The sequence below is a fragment of the Saccopteryx leptura genome, chromosome 10, assembly GCF_036850995.1.
Source record: "Saccopteryx leptura isolate mSacLep1 chromosome 10, mSacLep1_pri_phased_curated, whole genome shotgun sequence".
In the NCBI taxonomy this organism is placed as follows: Eukaryota; Metazoa; Chordata; class Mammalia; order Chiroptera; family Emballonuridae; genus Saccopteryx; species Saccopteryx leptura.
Genome location: NC_089512.1, coordinates 9,809,297 through 9,827,731, shown reverse-complemented (window position 1 = coordinate 9,827,731; position 18,435 = coordinate 9,809,297). Strand labels below are relative to the sequence as shown.

Below are 18,435 nucleotides of genomic sequence, written 5' to 3'. Positions count from 1 at the left end.
GCAGAGGTGAGAGGGAGGCTTCCTGCCACGTGGTGAGGTGGCCTGCAAGGTCTCAGGTTGGGGACAGAGAGCAGCACCACAGGGTCACCTTCTTGGTGTGGCTTCGTTAACTTAAAGCAGCATTTTTTTCCATAGTCACGACCTAGTTGTATAGCTTGAAGATTCTTAAAGATTATCTGATACAAACCCCCTCCCTGACCGTACCTCGTTTTTTATTTATTGATTTTAGCGAGAGAGGAGTGAAGAGAGAGAAACAGGGACATCAATCTGTTCCTGTTTGTTCCTTGACCAGGGGTTGAACCCACAACCTCTTGTGGTTTGGGACGATGTTCTAACTGAGCCATTGGGCCAGGCCCCTGCCCCATATTTTTGGTGATGAGGACAGAGAGGCCCCAGGAGGTTAGATGACAAGTCTGGTTGATGTGATAACTCCAGCAGCAGCTGGGGGCCTCGTGCCTTGCCGCTGTGCTCTCTCTCCCTGCTCCTGTGCCTGCGTCCTGTGATACTCCCTGGGCACCGTTACCGGTTTACATTCATTTGGCCTGGACCAGTCGGATCTGTTCTCACTGAGAACAGAAATCCGCCTTTGGTGTAGACTCACCCTCTTGCCAAGTAAACGACATGTGGACAAATGGGGCTTAGGCCAGTGGTTAGCTGTTTGGACAAGAAAAGAATAATGTGCATTAAAACTATTAACAAACACTTTTTATCATGAAGCCCTCTCCAAGCTTTTAAGAACAATGGAAGGAATTTACAGATTTAATGACCTAAAGCTTACCATTTTTGTATATTAAAACATGCCATATTTAAATATTTTATTTATTTATTTATTTATCTATTTATTTATTTTTTTACAGAGACAGAGAGTGAGTCAGAGAGAGGGATAGACAGGGATAGACAGACAGGAACGGAGAGAGATGAGAAGCATCAATCATTAGTTTTTCATTGCACGTTGCAACACTTTAGTTGTTCATTGATTGCTTTCTCGTATGTGCCTTAACCGCGGGCCTTCAGCAGACCGAGTAACCTCTTGCTGGAGCCAGCGACCTTGGGTTCAAGCTGGTGGGCTTTTGCTCAAACCAGATGAGCCCGCGCTCAATCTGGTGACCTCGGGGTCTTGAACCTGGGTCCTCTGCATCCAGTCTGACGCTCTATCCACTGCGCCACCGCCTGGTCAGACCATGCCATATTTAAACGATAAATAAAACCTGAGGAAGACATAACAAATATGTCCAACAAAAGGTTAATATCTTTAATCCATAAAGAGCTCATATATTAATATGAAAATATCTAAAAATGTTCAAAGGATTTGAAAAGATAATTCACAGAAGATGAGAGGGAAATAGCCAATAAACTAGAGGCAAAAAAACCCCTAAAAACAACAACTCCAAAACCTGCCCCACTAATTATCATGAAATGCAAATGAATGCTATTTTTATACCTACCAAATTTGCAAGGATTTTGTAATGTAACAGTTCTTCATGCTCTTGCAAAGGCAGGGATGGGTGTGGTCCATGCAACCTCACCAGGAAGCACTCCAGCTGGGTGGTTGGTAGCCCTGGGGTTGTAAACACCCATGACCCAGGGTGTCCACCAGCAGGTGATTTATAATGACTGAGACTTGGAACCCCCAGTGTCCTCCAGTGGGGAAATGGGAAAACGACTTCTGTCCTGTCAGTAAGAAGGAAACTTGCCACCACATTAACATTGTAACGTTAACTAAAGCACACGATACAAAAGTATCCATATAGTGAAAACTCCAGTCCTAAAAATGTTATATGTATAAGTAGACACATAGTTTTTGCCTTTTTGGAAACTGGATTTTTTTTCTGGATGGTACATTTGTGAGTGGTTTTTGTATTTCCCAAATTTGCTGAGCTGAGTGTGCATGGTTTTTTTTTTTTTAAATCTAGAAAAGGGGGGCAAATAGTATAGAAAAATTAAATTAGAACACGAAATTACTATTCCCTGGCAGCTTATTCCTAAGTGAGGTAGCATCAGACTGAGGGCGCTGTGAATGCACAGTTAGTCGTCATCCACTTGCTGTTACTACCGTCGAAGCTATTCTCACAGTCATTTCAGGGGCACAGTTCTGGGTCCAGAGCAGACGCAGCTGGTGCAGGGGTGTCCTTGCCTGCGGTGTCCCTGGACGAGGGACAGGTTGGCAGTTGTGCTCGCCCACGCTCACCGTGTGCGCCGCCGCGGGCTGACGTCGTTGCTCTCTTCCTCCCTCAGCAAGCTCCGCAGAGAGTGGTCCTCCACAGTCCCGAGTTTGAGGACGCCCTGTGCGCCCTGACCGTCATGGCCGCGCCGATGGCCCCTCACCTGACCTCCGAGCTCTGGGCAGGTAGGTGGATGAGTCCTCGCTTGACCAGCAGTTACTGCTCCTCAGGTGCTCGGGCCCCTTGCTGAGGGTGATCCAGGACTCAGACGTCCTCAGCCGTGGGGTCCTGTGCTCTGAGTAGCGGTACGGTTTCCTCAGCCTGGTCACCCCGCCAAAGGGAAAGACACTTCCCCGCGGTGGGACAGTGTGAATACTGGTGGCACTACAGGGCCTTTTTCCCCCTCATCTGGCCCCCTGGTGTCCGCATGTCACGGCCCCATGCCATATTTTTAAGGTAGAAGCTCCTGTTCAGCCCCACCTTATAATCGGAGGACAGGGCCCTGGAAGTACACTGCAGATCCAAAGTTCACTCATCGACACTGTGATCCAGGCCTCGGCACCACACCGTGACTTCTGCCGGGCCTCGAAGCCTGAGGCTCGGGTGGGCTCAGTGTGGCCGCCTCCGTCGTCCCGTCTCCCCCCCCCTCCCCTCCCCCCCCCGTGGGAGATCGGCATTCTGGGCTCGGGGGTTGATGGCAAATCTGTGGTTTTAACCGGCTCCTGGTGGTTCTGGGGCCTAGGCAGGTGGGGGCTGTGTCCTCAGCATGATACTGGCTCTCAGCTGGAAGCCAGGCAGGACTTCCCTGCCTTGTTCTGTCTCGGTGCAGCCTCTTGAGGACACCCTACAGCAGTGGTCCCCAACCTTTTTTGGGCCACAGACCAGTTTAATGTCAGAAAATATTTTCACAGACTGGCCTTTAGGGTGGGACGGATAAATGCACAAAATAAAATTATGCGACCGGCGTAAAAACTGTGGTATTTTTAAATATAATTGTCAAACTTACGATGTTTATTGGGCTAAGTTAAAGGAGGAACGAGCATGTCCTCATTATTCAGGCTGTATTTAAATTTGTTATTCTGACAACGTTTCATGTTATTTATTCTTTCTCTGCGGACCAGTACCAAATGGCCCATGGACTGGTACTGGTCTGCAGCCCGGGGGTTGGGGACCACTGTCCTACAAGGCCCACTGGTGGCTCTAAAAGGCCGTCACCAGAATATCTGCATCTTCTCCTTTTAAGAAATAATTTGAACAATTCTTTACATTAAGCCACCTTCTTTAACTGTTCCATTCTTTTCCTTTTCTTATCTCCTTTTTTTTTTTTTTTTTTTGTATTTTTCTGAAGCTGGAAACGGGGAGAGACAGTCAGACAGACTCCCGCATGTGCCCGACCGGGATCCACCTGGCACGCCCACCAGAGGCGACGCTCTGCCCACCAGGGGGCGATGCTCTGCCCCTCCGGGGCGTCGCTCTGCCGAGACCAGAGCCACTCTAGCGCCTGGGGCAGAGGCCAAGGAGCCATCCCCAGCGCCCGGGCCATCTTTGCTCCAATGGAGCCTTGGCTGCGGGAGGGGAAGAGAGAGACAGAGAGGAAGGAGGGGGGGGTTGGAGAAGCAAACGGGCATTTCTCCTATGTGCCCTGGCCGGGAATCGAACCCAGGTCCCCCGCACACCAGGCTGACGCTCCACCACTGAGCCAACCGGCCAGGGCCTTATCTCCATTTTTTGTAATTCTAATGTGGAACTACTTTTTTATTTTCTTTCTTTATTTATTTTTTATTGATTGATTTTTAGGGGGGGAGAGAGAGAGAGAGAGAGAGAGAACAGGGGGAGAAGCTGGAAGCATCAATTCCCATATGTGCCTTGACCAGGCAAGCCCAGGGTTTTGAACCGGTGACCTCAGCATTCCAGGTCGACGCTTTATCCCACTGCGCCACCACAGGTCAGGCGGAACTACTTTTTTAACTGGTATGAGGTTTATAGTCATTCCCCCCGCCTTTTTTTTTAGAAGAAAAGGACTAGAATTTGCTTGCCATTAAAACGTTTTGCCCGGACGGAGTCTCAGACCACTTGGGAAAGCCGGTACGGTGCCGGCGTGCTTGGCCTCACCGCCGAGTCCTCGGCCTGGCAGGCACGAGAGGACCGCTCTGCACCCCGGCCGTGACCCAGGTGGCAGTGGGAACCCAGCGACAGGTTCTGTGCAGGAGGTCTGGATGGGGCCTGTGCTGCTGCGCCCGGTTCCCCAAACCTGTGTCCAGTGGTCTCCTGTGACTTCTGGGACGTTGTACAGGAGCTTGCAGGGGGCAGGCCGCCAGGAACTCTGCACTGACTTAGTGCTTTCGTCCGGGGGCCTCTGAGAAACAGCAGACTCACAGCAGCCCTCCCCCACTATCCGGACCAGAAGCCGTGAGGTGTCGCGGGGAGAGCTCCAGTTCCTGAAATAGTGCTGCTGGCCACACACCCTGCAAAATAACGTCATTGAGTGGGAGCTCGCTGTTCGAGTCTCAAAGCCTAACGTGAGCTGAAAAGACCCAGAACAAGGAGGAAGTGGTGACATTTGTGCTGTCCTGGCTGGCTCAGCGTGAGGAGAGAGCCACTGTCAGGAGGGTGATTTTGGGGGGAAATTCAGCGAGCCTGGACAGGGGGGTGGGGTTTTCAGTGACACCGAGGTAGTGACTTAGAAGGAAAGGGAGTGGAGGAGGTAATTATAGGGACTTCGTGAAGGTTGAGCAGGTTCTAAGAATGAAGGCAAAGCAAGTCAGGAAAAGATGAGAACAAGCAGCATTCGGGATACTAGCCAGGCAGGCAGACAGACAGACAGACAGACAGACAGACAGACAAGACCAAATAAGCAGGTGGGAGGTGCTGGGAAGCAACTTCGCCAAAGAACAATCCAGTCCTGATCAGATAACCCAGAGCCCAACGAGGGACCTGTTTCTAAGGAAACCAAATGAACACGTCGCTGACAGTCTCCAGCCGTGTCCTAACGCTCAGTCCCCACCCGCGTCCTTCCCAGCCACGGTGGGCAGCGCCTCCAGCAGGTGGAGGTGCCAGGGGTCTCAACTGTGCACACTTTTCCTGAGTCAAGGGTCTCAGCCGAAACTCGATGAGCCTGTGATTCTTTGGCACCCGCCAGCCTCGGGCCACCAAGAACACACTTGTTTTAACAAGTTGGGTTTATTACCAGGGGAACCATGGGGCTTCTGCGGACAAGGGCTAACTAAAGGGAAGGCCTCACTTCCTGTCCCATCTGCTGGGAATTGCTAGGACTGCACAAGGCAGCGATGCCACCGTGCCCCCAAGTGCTCCCTGTGCGTATGGAAGGGCAGGCCTGAGGATGACCACCGGGGGAGGGAGGCCTGGCATCCACAGACGCCACCAGCGATGCCACCGTGCCCCCAAGTCCCCCCTGTGCGTACGGAAGGGCAGGCCTGAGGATGACCACCGGGGGAGGGAGGCCTGGCATCCACAGACGCCACCAGCGATGCCACCGTGCCCCCAAGTCCTCTGTGCGTACGGAAGGGCAGGCCTGAGGATGACCACCAGGGGAGGCCTGGCATCCACAGACGCCACCAGCGATGCCACCGCGCCCCCAAGTCCTCTGTGCGTACGGAAGGGCAGGCCTGAGGATGACCACCAGGGGAGGCCTGGCATCCACAGACGCCACCAGCGATGCCACCGTGCCCCCAAGTCCCCCCTGTGCGTACGGAAGGGCAGGCCTGAGGATGACCACCAGGGGAGGGAGGCCTGGCATCCACAGACGCCACCAGCGATGCCACCGTGCCCCCAAGTGCTCCCTGCGCGTACGGAAGGGCAGGCCTGACGATGACCACCGGGGGAGGGAGGCCTGGCATCCACAGACGCCACCAGCGATGCCACCGCGCCCCCAAGTCCCCCCTGTGCGTACGGAAGGGCAGGCCTGAGGATGACCACCAGGGGAGGGAGGCCTGGCATCCACAGACGCCACCAGCGATGCCACCGCGCCCCCAAGTCCCCCCTGTGCGTACGGAAGGGCAGGCCTGAGGATGACCACCAGGGGAGGCCTGGCATCCACAGACGCCACCAGCGATGCCACCGTGCCCCCAAGTCCCCCCTGTGCGTACGGAAGGGCAGGCCTGAGGATGACCACCAGGGGAGGGAGGCCTGGCATCCACAGACGCCACCCCCCCCCCACACTCTCTCCTGAGCGGCATGGTGACCTCGCCAGCTCTCAGAGGGACAGGAGGCTTGATTCAGTTATTCTGCAGGAAGGTCAGTGACAGCAGGTCTCCCAGAGGAGGGACGGGAGAGGGTGGGCCCCGGGCCACGCTGAGCTGAGTGGCGGCATCGTGTGCCGGGGCCTCGCGGCGTCCCAGCCAGTGCTCAGACTTTCTCCGTGTGCTTCCCAGACACCAGCGCTTGACCCAACCTGCGTCACGTAAGGAAACCACCGTATTTGCCAGGCAGATGTTAGTATTTTTACTTCCCTAAAGAGCAGGGAGGCACAAACACAGCCTGGAGCCCGGCTGTGAGTTTCTGTTCCTCCCATCTATATGGAAACGCTGGCGGGGGCCCAGGCCGCTATAAATAAGCGTCCTGATTGCTCCAGGAAGGCCGGGCTTCCTCATTTTTTTTAAAAAAAGTGGAATTTGTAACAGCTTCTGCCCAGAACATTTGTGTCCAAGGTCCTTCCATCTGCCAGGCATCCTGTACAAGTGCCGTACGGAGGCTTTGGAGCCCTTCCCGGTGCAGCTGGGTCACAGGACCCGCCACCCCGGGCCAGCCTGCCGGAACACAGACACGACCTTCTCCCTCCCGTGACCTCGCCTCCCATTTAGATGGGAGTCTTAGTAGAACCCTTCGGAGGAGCAGGCAGGGAGTTCCTTCCTGCATCTGCCCAATGGCGCGTCTGTCAGTGAAGGAGCAGGTTCCCTGGTGAGCTCAGGAACGCCCGGGGCAGGGGACCCAGCAGCGTGTCCTGTGTGCCTCTCCATCCGCAGACCTGCCGCCTCCCTCAGGCTGACAGCGCAGCGCGCGGCTGTGAGAGTGCCAGATGGGAACGGCGAGTGCCGAATGGTAAATCTGTGACGCTAACACAAGAACCCAGACGGAGGTCAGCGGGGTAAAATGGGCCAGCACCGCTCCGAGCGGCCCCGGCCGGACCTGTCTGTTACAGTCTGCACTGCAACGAGAGGAGGAGCCCGTGCTCAGAATGCCCGTGGGGATGTCTCTAAGCCCACATTGGAGGTGGGATGACCACACGTTTGGGAGCAAGCCTTCCTCGCTGACAGGAGCAGCGGGCTGACTCCCATCTGGGCCCGTTTCTGACCTCCTCACAGACAGGCCCGCCGAGCAGCTTTTTCGCAAACAGTCCCAAAAACCATCTGTAGGATAGTATCAATATGTTGCAAAAGAAAAATCGCAAACCAACAGGGAAGAGACTTTGTTCAACAAAATTGGGTTTGGAAAATTGCGAATGTTTTCAAATAATGTTGTTGTTGTTTTTTCACATTATACACAAAATAAATTACAGATAGAATCAAAAGTTAAATGGGGAAGGAAATGAAACCTTTGAAAGAAAAATCTTGAACTGCTCCTACAGCGTCAAGTTTTACTTTTTCAAATTACGAAAGCACTGAATGTTCCTGGTAGAAAAATCTATAAAATGTTTTAAAGAAGAAAGAAGGCCCTGGCCGTTGGCTCAGTGGTAGAGCATCGGCCTGGCGTGCAGGAGTCCCGGGTTCGATTCCCAGCCAGGGCACACAGGAGAAGCGCCCATCTGCTTCTCCACCCCTCCCCCTCTCCTTCCTCTCTGTCTCTCTCTTCCCCTCCTACAGCCAAGGCTCCATTGGAGCAAAGGTGGCCCGGGCGCTGGGGATGGCTCCTTGGCCTCTGCCCCAGGCACTAGAGTGGCTCTGGTCGCAACAGAGTGACGCCCCGGAGGGGCAGAGCATCACCCCCTGGTGGGCATGCCGGGTGGATCCCGGTCGGGCACATGCGGGAGTCTGTCTGACTGCCTCCCCGTTTCAAACTTCAGAAAAATACAAAAACAAACAAACAAAAAAAAAAAAACTAAAGAAGAAAGAAGAATAAAGGTCGCTTACAACCCACAGGTCACTGCAGCTGATCCGATGTATTTCCTCACAGCCTTTTTATCTGTTCATATAAAATTTTTAATAAGACTGGGGTCTTGTTACATATACTATTCTGTATCATTCTTTTCCATGAAATTAATTATTATTTTAAAATATAGGGGAAAAAAGAACGTTCAAAATTATATTTTCAGACTGACCTGTGCTGGTTCAGTGGATGAAGCATCGACCTGGAACGCTGAGGTCGCTGGTTTGAAACCCTGGGCTTGCCTGCTCAAAGCACTTATGGGAGTTGAGGCTTCCTGCTCCTTCCCCTTCTCTCTCTCTTTCTCCCCCTCTCTAAAATGAATAAATAAAATCTTAAAAAACAACAACAACTATTTTCAGCACTAACCGGTGGTGGTGGTAGCTTGGTTTTGTTTTGTGGGGTTGGTTTACATCCATTCAGTACATAACATTACCGTCTTTCAAAATAAACAATTTTTAGTTATGCTCTTCAATTGAACTTGATTTTCTTTTTTGACTTTTTTCAAGTTTTCTGCAAGGAGCATGCATTATTTTTGTCATCAAAAAAAAAATAAAAACTTGTCATTCACCGCCTGGTGTTGTGGGGGTTGGCGTTGGTGTGAATCATTGCCCCTGTCCCAGACCTGGCCTCAGCCGTCCTCTGGGCCCAGCCCTCAAATGCATCTCCTGGTCTCAAGGCTAATAATAAGGCGGGTGTGGGCAAGGACCACCCACCTCTGCCACCCTGGCAGAGCCATTTATAGCATGAGGACTGTGCAGCTGCCCTGGCGCTGCCCAGCATGGGCACACTGGCCACACTCACACCCTGCCCCTCCCCAGGACCTGCCTCTGGGAGGACTCGGGGACGTGGGGGCCTGGCCACGCTAGTCGTGCCCAGGGATCTGTTTTTATGAGGTGTATATGTTCTGCACATTTGGAGGCATCTCTTATGCTCATGAGATCTGTAGAGGCTTTGGAATCAAAGCTTCCCTCTCCTGGAAGCGCCTGGGTGATGTCCCGAGCGCCAACAGCTGGCTCTGTGCCGCCCTGTGAGTGCTGGGCAGGGCGCGTCCTGGGCACGGCTGCCTCAGCGTTGGGGGCTGCAGCGTGAAGCACTCTGGGAAGAAGGCTGGGGGGGGGGGCTTCATAGCTCTGCTTCTGCGTGTTTGCGCACCCGGAGCCAAAGGCAGGTCTTTCCAGTTCGGTAGTTGGTGGGAACGCCTCCCAGGAGGAAGTGTAGCGGGAAGGTGGAGAGGAGCGCCCTGCTGTTCTGGGCACGCTGGCTCCCCTGCGTGTGAGTGACAGCTGGTGGGAGGCCTCAGAGGAAGTGGGGAACACAGCTCGGGACGTTGGGGTCTGCCCTAGGAGCACAGGGGCCTCCCTCCACCACCTTCACTGCAGAGACCAGGTCAAACCAGCAGCCTTGTGTGGCCCAACAGCCTGTCCATCCATCTGCACAGCTCTGGGTACCGTTTGAGAAAAAAGCCGCCTGTTACCTGGGATGCTAAGCGAGGCCAGAGCCAGCGGGGGACACCTGGTAGGCCCTGAAAAAGCCTCGGGAGCGTCCACAGCCAGCCCAGCCAGGCTGGGTGGCGCGAACACTTTTTATCTGCCTGCCCGGAGCCTCGCGTGCGCTCAGTGACCCTCTGGCCTTGACATTGCAGGCCTGGCGCTGGTGCCCAGGAAGCTCTGCGCCCACTACGCCTGGGACGCCGGCGTGCTGCTCCAGCCGTGGCCAGCCGTGGACCCGCAGTTCTCGCAGCGGCCCGACATCGTGCAGGTGGTCGTCCTGGTGAGTGGCTCCCACGGGCCCCAGCGCCGGGAGAACCTGCTGGGAAGGAGGGTCATGCCCTGTCGGTCGCGGGGGCTCTTCTGGCCTTTCTGGGCCTCCCAGCCCTCGGCCGACCTCCCCTCAGTTTGAGGTCACCCTGTACCAAAGCCTGGGGGCCTAGAGCCCTCAGGGCCCTCAGGGGGTCGGGAAGTGGGAGCAGATACCCGTCCTGCGTGATAGACGATTATCTTCCTTTCCAACGAAGGGTGTTTCAACCTCGCTGAGCTTCATTCAGCTGCTCCTGGTTCTTCTGGGGGGCGTGATGGGGAAGGCCGCAGAGCAGGGGCGGCTCCGGAACACCCGCTGCAGGAAGGCCACACAGTTTCTCTCTCTCTCTCTTTAGTGTGTTGGGCCATTTTTAATACATAGAATATTTACTGTTTAAACCTTATATGGAACAAATAGCTCTCTTGTGGTTTATTCTTTTTTATTTATTTATTTTTTTTTTTTTTTTTTTTTTTTACAGAGACAGAGAGAGAGTCAGAGAGAAGGATAGACAGGGACAGATAGGAACGGAGAGAGATGAGAAGCATCAATCATCAGTTTTTCGTTGCGGCACCTTAGTTGTTCATTGATTGCTTTCTCATATGTGCCTTGACCGTGGGGCCTTCAGCAGACCGAGTAACTAACCCCTTGCTCAAGCCAGCGACCTTGGGTCCAAGCTAGTGAGCTTTGCTCAAACCAGATGAGCCCGCGCTCAAGCTAGCGACCTCAGGGTCTCGAACCTGGGTCCTCCGCATCCCAGTCCAATGCTCTATCCACTGCGCCACCGCCTGGTCAGGCTTGTGGTTTATTCTTTATGTAATTATTTTATATTTAATTTGTTTACTATGCGACACTTTATAAGGAATATCTCTCAGATATGCTGTTAGGGACCAGGGCAAGGGGTGGGCCCTCTAGCCCATCTCTGAGCTGCACGTGGGCAGGCAGCCAGGTAGACAACTTATATCCAAAATGTAATTTAACTCCCATCACCCCAGGGGGTAGCCGTGACCATTCTCTTCTTTTTTTCCTAGCTGAGGAAACAGGCTCAGAAAAGTGAGTCGCCTGGACCAGGTTTATTTGTTGACTCATCAGTCATTATCGAGTTGCCCTCTCTACTGTGGGCACAGGCCTAGGCTCTGGGGATACAAACTCGTACCCGATAGGGTGCCTACGTTCAGGGAGCTTAAAGTCTAGAGGGAGAGATAGTGGGAAAGAAAAAGGAGACAGGAAATAAAATTAATTGCAAATCGTGAGCGAAAGTGCCACGAGCAGACCCTCCTGGGGGTTGAGGGAGGGCACAGCCCCCAGAGGCTCGGTCTGCCAGGTCCCGCCCTTCGGCGTGAGTACACGCTGGGCCCAGCAGGCCGGTGGGGGCTTGGAAATCAGGCCTCGTCTCCACACCACTGTCCCTGTCACTTAGTTGCCAGATGTCCCCACTTGGCCTCCCCCCACAGAGGGGAAGAGACGGGGCTTCCCTGGTGGGTGTCTTCCAGAAATCCTCAAAACCAAGAACAACGGCCACATGGCACAGACAGGCAATCCCCTTCACTCCGGTGATGTTTATAAGGAACCGCTGTCTTGCGCACCCCCGAGAACTCGTCCCTGGTGCATTTGAGAAATGCCAACTTGAGACACGGACGTTTTCTTCTATGAAAACGCCTTTCCCTTTTAAATTGTCGCTGCAAAAAAGAAATTCCGCTTCGATCATTGGTGAAATAATTTTAAATTATCATTGACACAAACCCCCAGATTGGAGGTGTGTGGAGGACCCCCTGCAAGCACACCAGCTTGGGAGCGTCTGGGTGAGGGCGCCGCGCCGCCCGCAGACCCTCCGAACAGTCTGTGCCTTTTCCCTGTGACCTTGGTCGGTGCTGCAGCCCAAACGGTGTGATCCACTCCAGCTGTGCCCGTGACACGGGCTGTGCCAGCTGCAAGGGGTACAGAGCCCAGAGGCGCGGCCTCGTTTTCACGGAGCTTAGTGCCCAGGAGGGGCAGCCTGGGGGGCGTGTGAGTTGTCTCACACGCAGGGGGTTTATGAAGCCTCGAGAGGAAGATGTGAGAGTTTGCAACCACCCCTGTGTAAGCCTCAGTTTCCTCAGTTAGAAAATGGAGGCGAACATAGTGCCTGCCTCACCTGGTTCTTCAAGGAATTAGCTGGAGTCACGCCAGTAGATGCTTAACCTTGTCTGGGCACTAATGACACAGCCGGCGACGTGTAGTGAGCGCCGACTGAGGGCCCGCAGGGCCCTGAGAACTTCCCAGGTACTGGTTCACTTACCCTGCACGCACGGCAGCCCTGCTGTGACCGCTCTCACGGACACGTCACCAGCGGTGGCAGACTCGGGCCTCGTTAGGGACACGTCACCAGCGGTGGCAGACTCGGGCCTCGTTAGGGACACGTCACCAGCGGTGGCAGACTCGGGCCTCGTTAGGGACACGTCACCAGCGGTGGCAGACTCGGGCCTCGTCACTCACTGGGTCCGAGCTCCCTGCCGCCTGCACCGGCACTGTTGCTGGCAGATCGGAAACGGGAGTGTGAGGAAGGGGCCGTGGGACCATGGCTTCAAAGGAGGAGCAGCATTTCCTTGGCAGAGAGAAGGAGCAGAGGCAGGAACCGCCCTCGGGGACACGGGACTGGAGCAGAGGCGCAGGGGGACAGTGCTGGGGAGCAGTGGGGCCCAGGGGCTGAGCAGAGGACAGGGGACCAGGAGGTCATTCCGGCCCAGGAGGTCATCTCTTCCCCACCACTTGCTGGGTGGGGCCTTCAGCAGGTGACTTCACCTCAGGGACGTCAGCTTCCGACTGGAATGAGGGGGAAGGGTTGTGGGAGGAGGGTCAGGCTCCCTCAGGGCGAGAGCGCAGGCAGCCAGTGGGGCTTTGCTGTTCTTGGCCGCAGTGGGGTGAACCGTGCTGGGTGGGGCTGCCCTCCTGTCTGTGAACCGTGCTGGGTGGGGCAGGGGAAAGTCCAAGAGAGCGTGTCGACGTGGAGGTGGCAAAGACAGAGGGCCACCAGAAGGGGCCTGGAAACTTCTCTAAAGTCTAACAGTCACTCTTTGAGGTTTGAAGGTGCTTCTTCCTCTTTGGGCCCAACCAGACTTCTGTTGTCTGTTTAATTGGTGCCTTGTGCCCCGGAGAGGGGAGCATGATTGAGACTCACTCATCCAGAAGCGACTGCCCTGGGTGAGCTGCTCAGGGGAGTTCCGGGGAGCCAGACACCATGAGTGGTGGCTGGGGCCGCATGGGAAAGCCCCTTGGGCAACCACAGCCCATCCAGAGGCTGCAGGGCCCTCCCCCACATCCAGAGGCTGCAGGGCCCTCCCCCACATCCAGAGGCTGCAGCCCCTCCCCCACATCCAGAGGCTGCAGGGCCCTCCCCCACATCCAGAGGCTGCAGCCCCTCCCCCACATCCAGAGGCTGCAGCCCCTCCCCCACATCCAGAGGCTGCAGGGCCCTCCCCCACATCCAGAGGCTGCAGCCCCTCCCCCACATCCAGAGGCTGCAGCCCCTCCCCCACATCCAGAGGCTGCAGCCCCTCCCCCACATCCAGAGGCTGCAGCCCCTCCCCCACATCCAGAGGCTGCAGGGCCCCCCCCCACATCCAGAGGCTGCAGCCCCTCCCCCACATCCAGAGGCTGCAGCCCCTCCCCCCTCCCAGGCTCCAGCTGTGGACAAGACTAACTAACTCCCTTGGACAGGCCTCGCTCAGGACCAGCCCCTGGTTCCGGGGAAGCAGAGGCTGACTGGGTCTAGAATCCAGGCAGGGTCACTGTTGTGCGGAGGCCGTGCACTGAAGGGGACGTCCCAGGGCTCACTCCTTCCATCCTAGCCAGGAATCTGGACAAAGGCAGTGGAAGTAAGACAGCCAGCTGGTCATTTACACAGGCCACCAAACTTCCTTCACTCACCCATCCAGAGAGTCCCTCCTTACGGGCCCACGGGCCTACAGCTTGTGAGTCTAGGCCTCAGGGTCACCCTGAGGCTGTCCCTCGTGAGAGGACGTTCTCTGTCTCCCGAGGGCCCCACAGCACAGGGCTGGCCGGAGGAGAAATTACCCTGGGCCCCCTTTCCTAGAGAAAGAGAGTAAGAACAGAGACGGGGGACCGTATGTGGACTCATCATCAAGCGCACGTCCTGAGAATTCATGTGTGGGGCTGCTGGGACTTCACAAGGGACACGGCTTTTGTGTGATGGGGTGGGAGGTCTCTCCCGAGGTCTCAGTCAAACCAAGCACATGGCCTTGGAAGAAGGCAGCTTCGAGTGACTTAGAAACGGGAAGGAGAGCGGACAGTCCTTCAAACAGCGCGTCCTAGCCCACAGCTCCAGGACATAAACGCCCTGCCTCGTGGAGCCTCACGCTTTTTAAAAAACAACAATAGTATTTCAGGACACGGTGTTTTATTTGTCACCCACCCAGTGATCTAAGCTAGTGGAACCAAAAAAAAAAAAAAAAAAAAGTGACACTTAGTTCTATGGAAATCTAAAAAAAATGAAGTGGGCAATTAAGGAACACCGGACAACTGAGTTTGGTTGAAACTTGAGAAATGATTCCTAGTAACTTTTCATAATACAGTGACTATTTTCCGAGTAAAAAACAGGAACATTTGTGAAAGAAATCCAAGTGTCCTTATGGGACCAGTGGGAGTGAGGACGTGAGGGACGCTCTGGGCCATGGGGTCACTTCCTCTGTGGTGATACCACTTCGTATTTGATGTGAACTTTGTCCTTACTGGACTGACACTCAGTGAATGCCCACGATGTCTGGAAGTGGGCTGGTGTGTTTTAAGCAAGAAGAGTTGCTAACGGGGTGCAGGTCGCTTCCAAGTCCTCACCTGAGCGCCCCTCCTGGAGGCAGTCATCAGAAAGGGAGGTTGGCTGCGGTCCCCAGAAATTAGTCCTCTCTTGCCTGACTAGGCAGTGGCGCAGTGGATAGAGCGTTGGACTGGGATGCAGAGGACCCAGGTTCGAGACCCCGAGGTCACCAGCTTGAGCATGGTCTCATCTGGTTTGAGCAAAGCTCACCAGCTTGGACCCAAGGTCGCTGGCTCCAGCAAGGGGTTACTCGGTCTGCTGAAGGCCCACGGTCAAGGCACATATGAGAAAGCAATCAATGAACAACTAAGGTGCCGCAACGAAAAACTGATGATTGATGCTTCTCATCTCTCTCCGTTCCTGTCTGTCTGTCCCTATCTATCCCTCTCTCTGACTTTCTCTCTGTCTCTGTAAAAAAAAAAAAAAAAAAAAAAGGAAAAGAAAGAAATTAGTCCTCTTGAGACCTAGGTGAAGTCCTCAGTGACACCCCCATGTAGCCAGATCTGAACTTAGACTTGATCCCCAGTGACATAGTGATCCCCTACTCCCACCGGAAACAGCCTAAGCCACGTCACGCAGAGGATTTGGGGCATAATTTCCACCATGGCTGTGAGGGGGCAGGGCTCAGGAGACACTAGGTGGCGCTCACTCCAGATGCAGGCGCTCTCAGTGCTGGGGTCTCTCTCTCTCTCTCTCTCCCCCCCCCCCCTTTTCTCTCTCTCTCCCTCTCTCATTGCACTTTGTCCTCTGGAGAAGCTGGGTGCTGCTTTTTCCTCCTTTCATCCCCACATTCCCTTCCCCAGACAGACACAGCGGACCCTTTGCAGGAAGTGGGTTTTGGTGCCAGGCTGTCTGCCACCCTCGGGACTGGTTGCCTCTGACTTTTCTCCTTCTCAGATCAACAACAAAGCCTGCGGCAAAGTCCCTGTGCCCCAAGAAGTGTCCCGGGACCAGGACAAGGTCCACGAGCTCGTTCTCCAGAGCGAGCTGGGCGCCAGGCTCCTGCAGGGCCGAAGCATCAAGAAGGCCTTCCTGTCCCCCAGAACGGCCCTCATCAACTTCCTGCTGCAGGAGTGACCGGGGGCTGCGGTCCCGCGGGGTCTCTGTGGGACGCCGTCCGGGCCCAGGACGACGAGAGGATGCTGGCCCGGGAGCAGGGGAGAGACGGGTGCTTGCCTTTGTGCTCTGACAGGTTGGCGCCAGCAGTGTGCCCCTGTGGCGTGGCCTGGAGTGGGGCGAGGGTGGGCAGCCTGCCCCTCTCGGCGCCCCCCTCCCGTGGTGGAGGAAGCCCTCTGTCCCCCCATGCAGCCACCACAGTACTGCTGGGCAGGAGCAGGACGAAGGGAGACCCGTGCCTCTCGGACACCCGAGTGCTTCTGGACCCCAGACACTGCGCTGCGTCGGGCACACCCCAGAACACCCCAGAACACGGGGTACACCACTCTGAGCAGGCGGCAGAGCCTGGCCCCATGGTGCATGGGCACACCCCAGAACACGGGGGTACGCCACTCTGAGCAGGCGACAGAGCCTGGCACCGTGGTGCATGGGCACACCCCAGAACACGGGGGTACACCACTCTGAGCAGGCGACAGAGCCTGGCACCGTGGTGCATGGGCACACCCCAGAACACGGGGTACGCCACTCTGAGCAGGCGGCAGAGCCTGGCACCGTGGTGTGTGGGCACCTCGCCTGCAGGCTGGATGGGAAAGCCACTGGGTCACGTCCACGTACCCAGTGTGTAGAAGGGACACCGGGTCCTTATGCTCTGAACCCACAGGCAGCGGTGCCCGTCCCCCGGCCGGCGTCCCCGCTGCTCCGGCTCTGCCTCGCAGGTCACGTCCTCCCCAGCCCAGCCTGTGTGCCCGCCGGGCCTGCCCTTGGGCGAAGCAGCACATCCTTCCCTGAGCAAGCAGCTGCACTGCTCGCCACTCACTCGGGGCAGAAAACTTGCAGGGTAGTGAGGCGGAACCAAGCCGCTGCCAGTCCCAGAAGGAACCGACCTCAGAGCCCACCCCAGCCCAGCGGGGAGTCTGCGCTCATGTGGGCCCCAGGTGGCGATGCCACCACCGAAACCATCCCCAGGCCAGCCAGTAGGATAAGCAAGCTCGCCGCAGAGGAGTGGGACGGATGCCACCCGGGCGCTGCCTCGTGCCATCAAGCCACAGCCGTCTGGCTGCTCGGGAGACGGCCAGGAGTGGGCCTGTGTCGGTGACGCGTTGGGATAATCCCGGTTCTATGTGAAGTCAGCGATTCGGTGCTCTTACCAGAACTGGCCAAAGCCACTGATGAATAGTTAATGGGGAAAGTGGAGGAGAATCTGGCCGTTTTGTGAGGCTGAAAATCTATATTTGTTCTCTGATGCCATTTTTCTAAAGTAGCCTCTGTTGCGGTCCCCCTGCCGCTCAGCAGTTAACAGGTGACTTTGTGTAATATAATAAAATGTTTGTCATGTATGACTCTGGGACATCTGTGAGATCTTGGGATGGCCACCACATTCCCATTCTAGGAGTTAATCGGGAACAGACCGAAGTATTCCGTCACTCTCAGAAGCACTGGCTGTGAGCCTGGCTCCACGTGGAAGTTATAAAATGAGATGCATAGGGAACAGTCAGGCCCATTAGCAACAGCAATTAAGTCACTGGTTCTCAAACTTGGCTCAGACTTAATGCTGTGCCTGGACCCCATGCCCAGAAATCCTAACTGAACTGAACTGAGGTACGCTTGGGAAGCAGGGGACCTTGAACAGTCCGTAGGAGAGCCAGCGGCTTGATTGATGCATTTGAACCGTAATGTCTAAGTAGACCTTCCCCTCCCTAAGCTTCAGCCTCAACGGGAGGAGTCTGGTCCCGAAAGGAAACCTGATGAAGTGCGCAGGGAACGATTAGAACCGGAAGGGAAGGCAGGGGCCAGAACGCTCGAGCAGGTCCTCCAGGTGCGCCCAGAGCTGGCTCGAGTGTACACAGCCCCGTTCCATGTGCCAGCAGCAAATGTGTGTTAAATATAAGAAAACGGATGAGGCTATTTGGGATGAGGAGTGAAGAGCGTTTGTGTTGATCTTGCTTATTCCTTTTTTTTTTTTTTTCTTTTTTTTTTTTTTTTTTGCATTTTTCTGAAGCTGGAAACAGGGAGAGACAGTCAGACAGACTCCCGCATGCGCCCGACCAGGATCCACCCAGCATGCCCACCATGGGGCGACGCTCTGCCCACCACGGGGCGATGCTCTGCCCATCCTGGGCGTCGCCATGTTGCGACCAGAGCCACTCTAGCGCCTGAGGCAGAGGCCAAGGAGCCATCCCCAGTGCCCGGGCCATCTTTGCTCCAATGGAGCCTTGGCTGCGGGAGGGGAAGAGAGAGACAGAGAGGAAGGCGCGGCGGAGGGCTGGAGAAGCAAATGGGCGCTTCTCCTGTGTGCCCTGGCCGGGAATCGAACCCGGGGTCCTCCGCACGCTAGGCCGACGCTCTACTGCTGAGCCAACCGGCCAGGGCGATCTTGCTTATTCCTAACGTAAGCCGCGTGGTCTTGAACCTGTCAACAAGATGAGGGTAGAGAGCCCTTTGTCTGCAGAT

At 55.4% G+C, this 18,435-nt stretch overlaps 1 protein-coding gene across 3 annotated transcripts in view; it reads left to right on the top strand.

Annotated features, from left to right (window-relative positions):
- The window catches only part of LARS2 (leucyl-tRNA synthetase 2, mitochondrial), a 126,353-nt gene extending 110,271 nt beyond the window's left edge, over positions 1–16,082 (top strand). For all 3 annotated transcript variants that reach the window (XM_066351259.1, XM_066351257.1, XM_066351258.1), the window contains exons 19-21: positions 2,236–2,347; positions 9,907–10,034; positions 15,766–16,082. In XM_066351259.1, the coding sequence (XP_066207356.1) occupies positions 2,236–2,347; positions 9,907–10,034; positions 15,766–15,945 (420 nt within the window). In that variant the 3' untranslated portion in view covers positions 15,946–16,082. The remainder of the gene's footprint in view (positions 1–2,235; positions 2,348–9,906; positions 10,035–15,765) is intronic.
- The last annotated feature ends 2,353 nt before the right edge of the window (positions 16,083–18,435 follow it).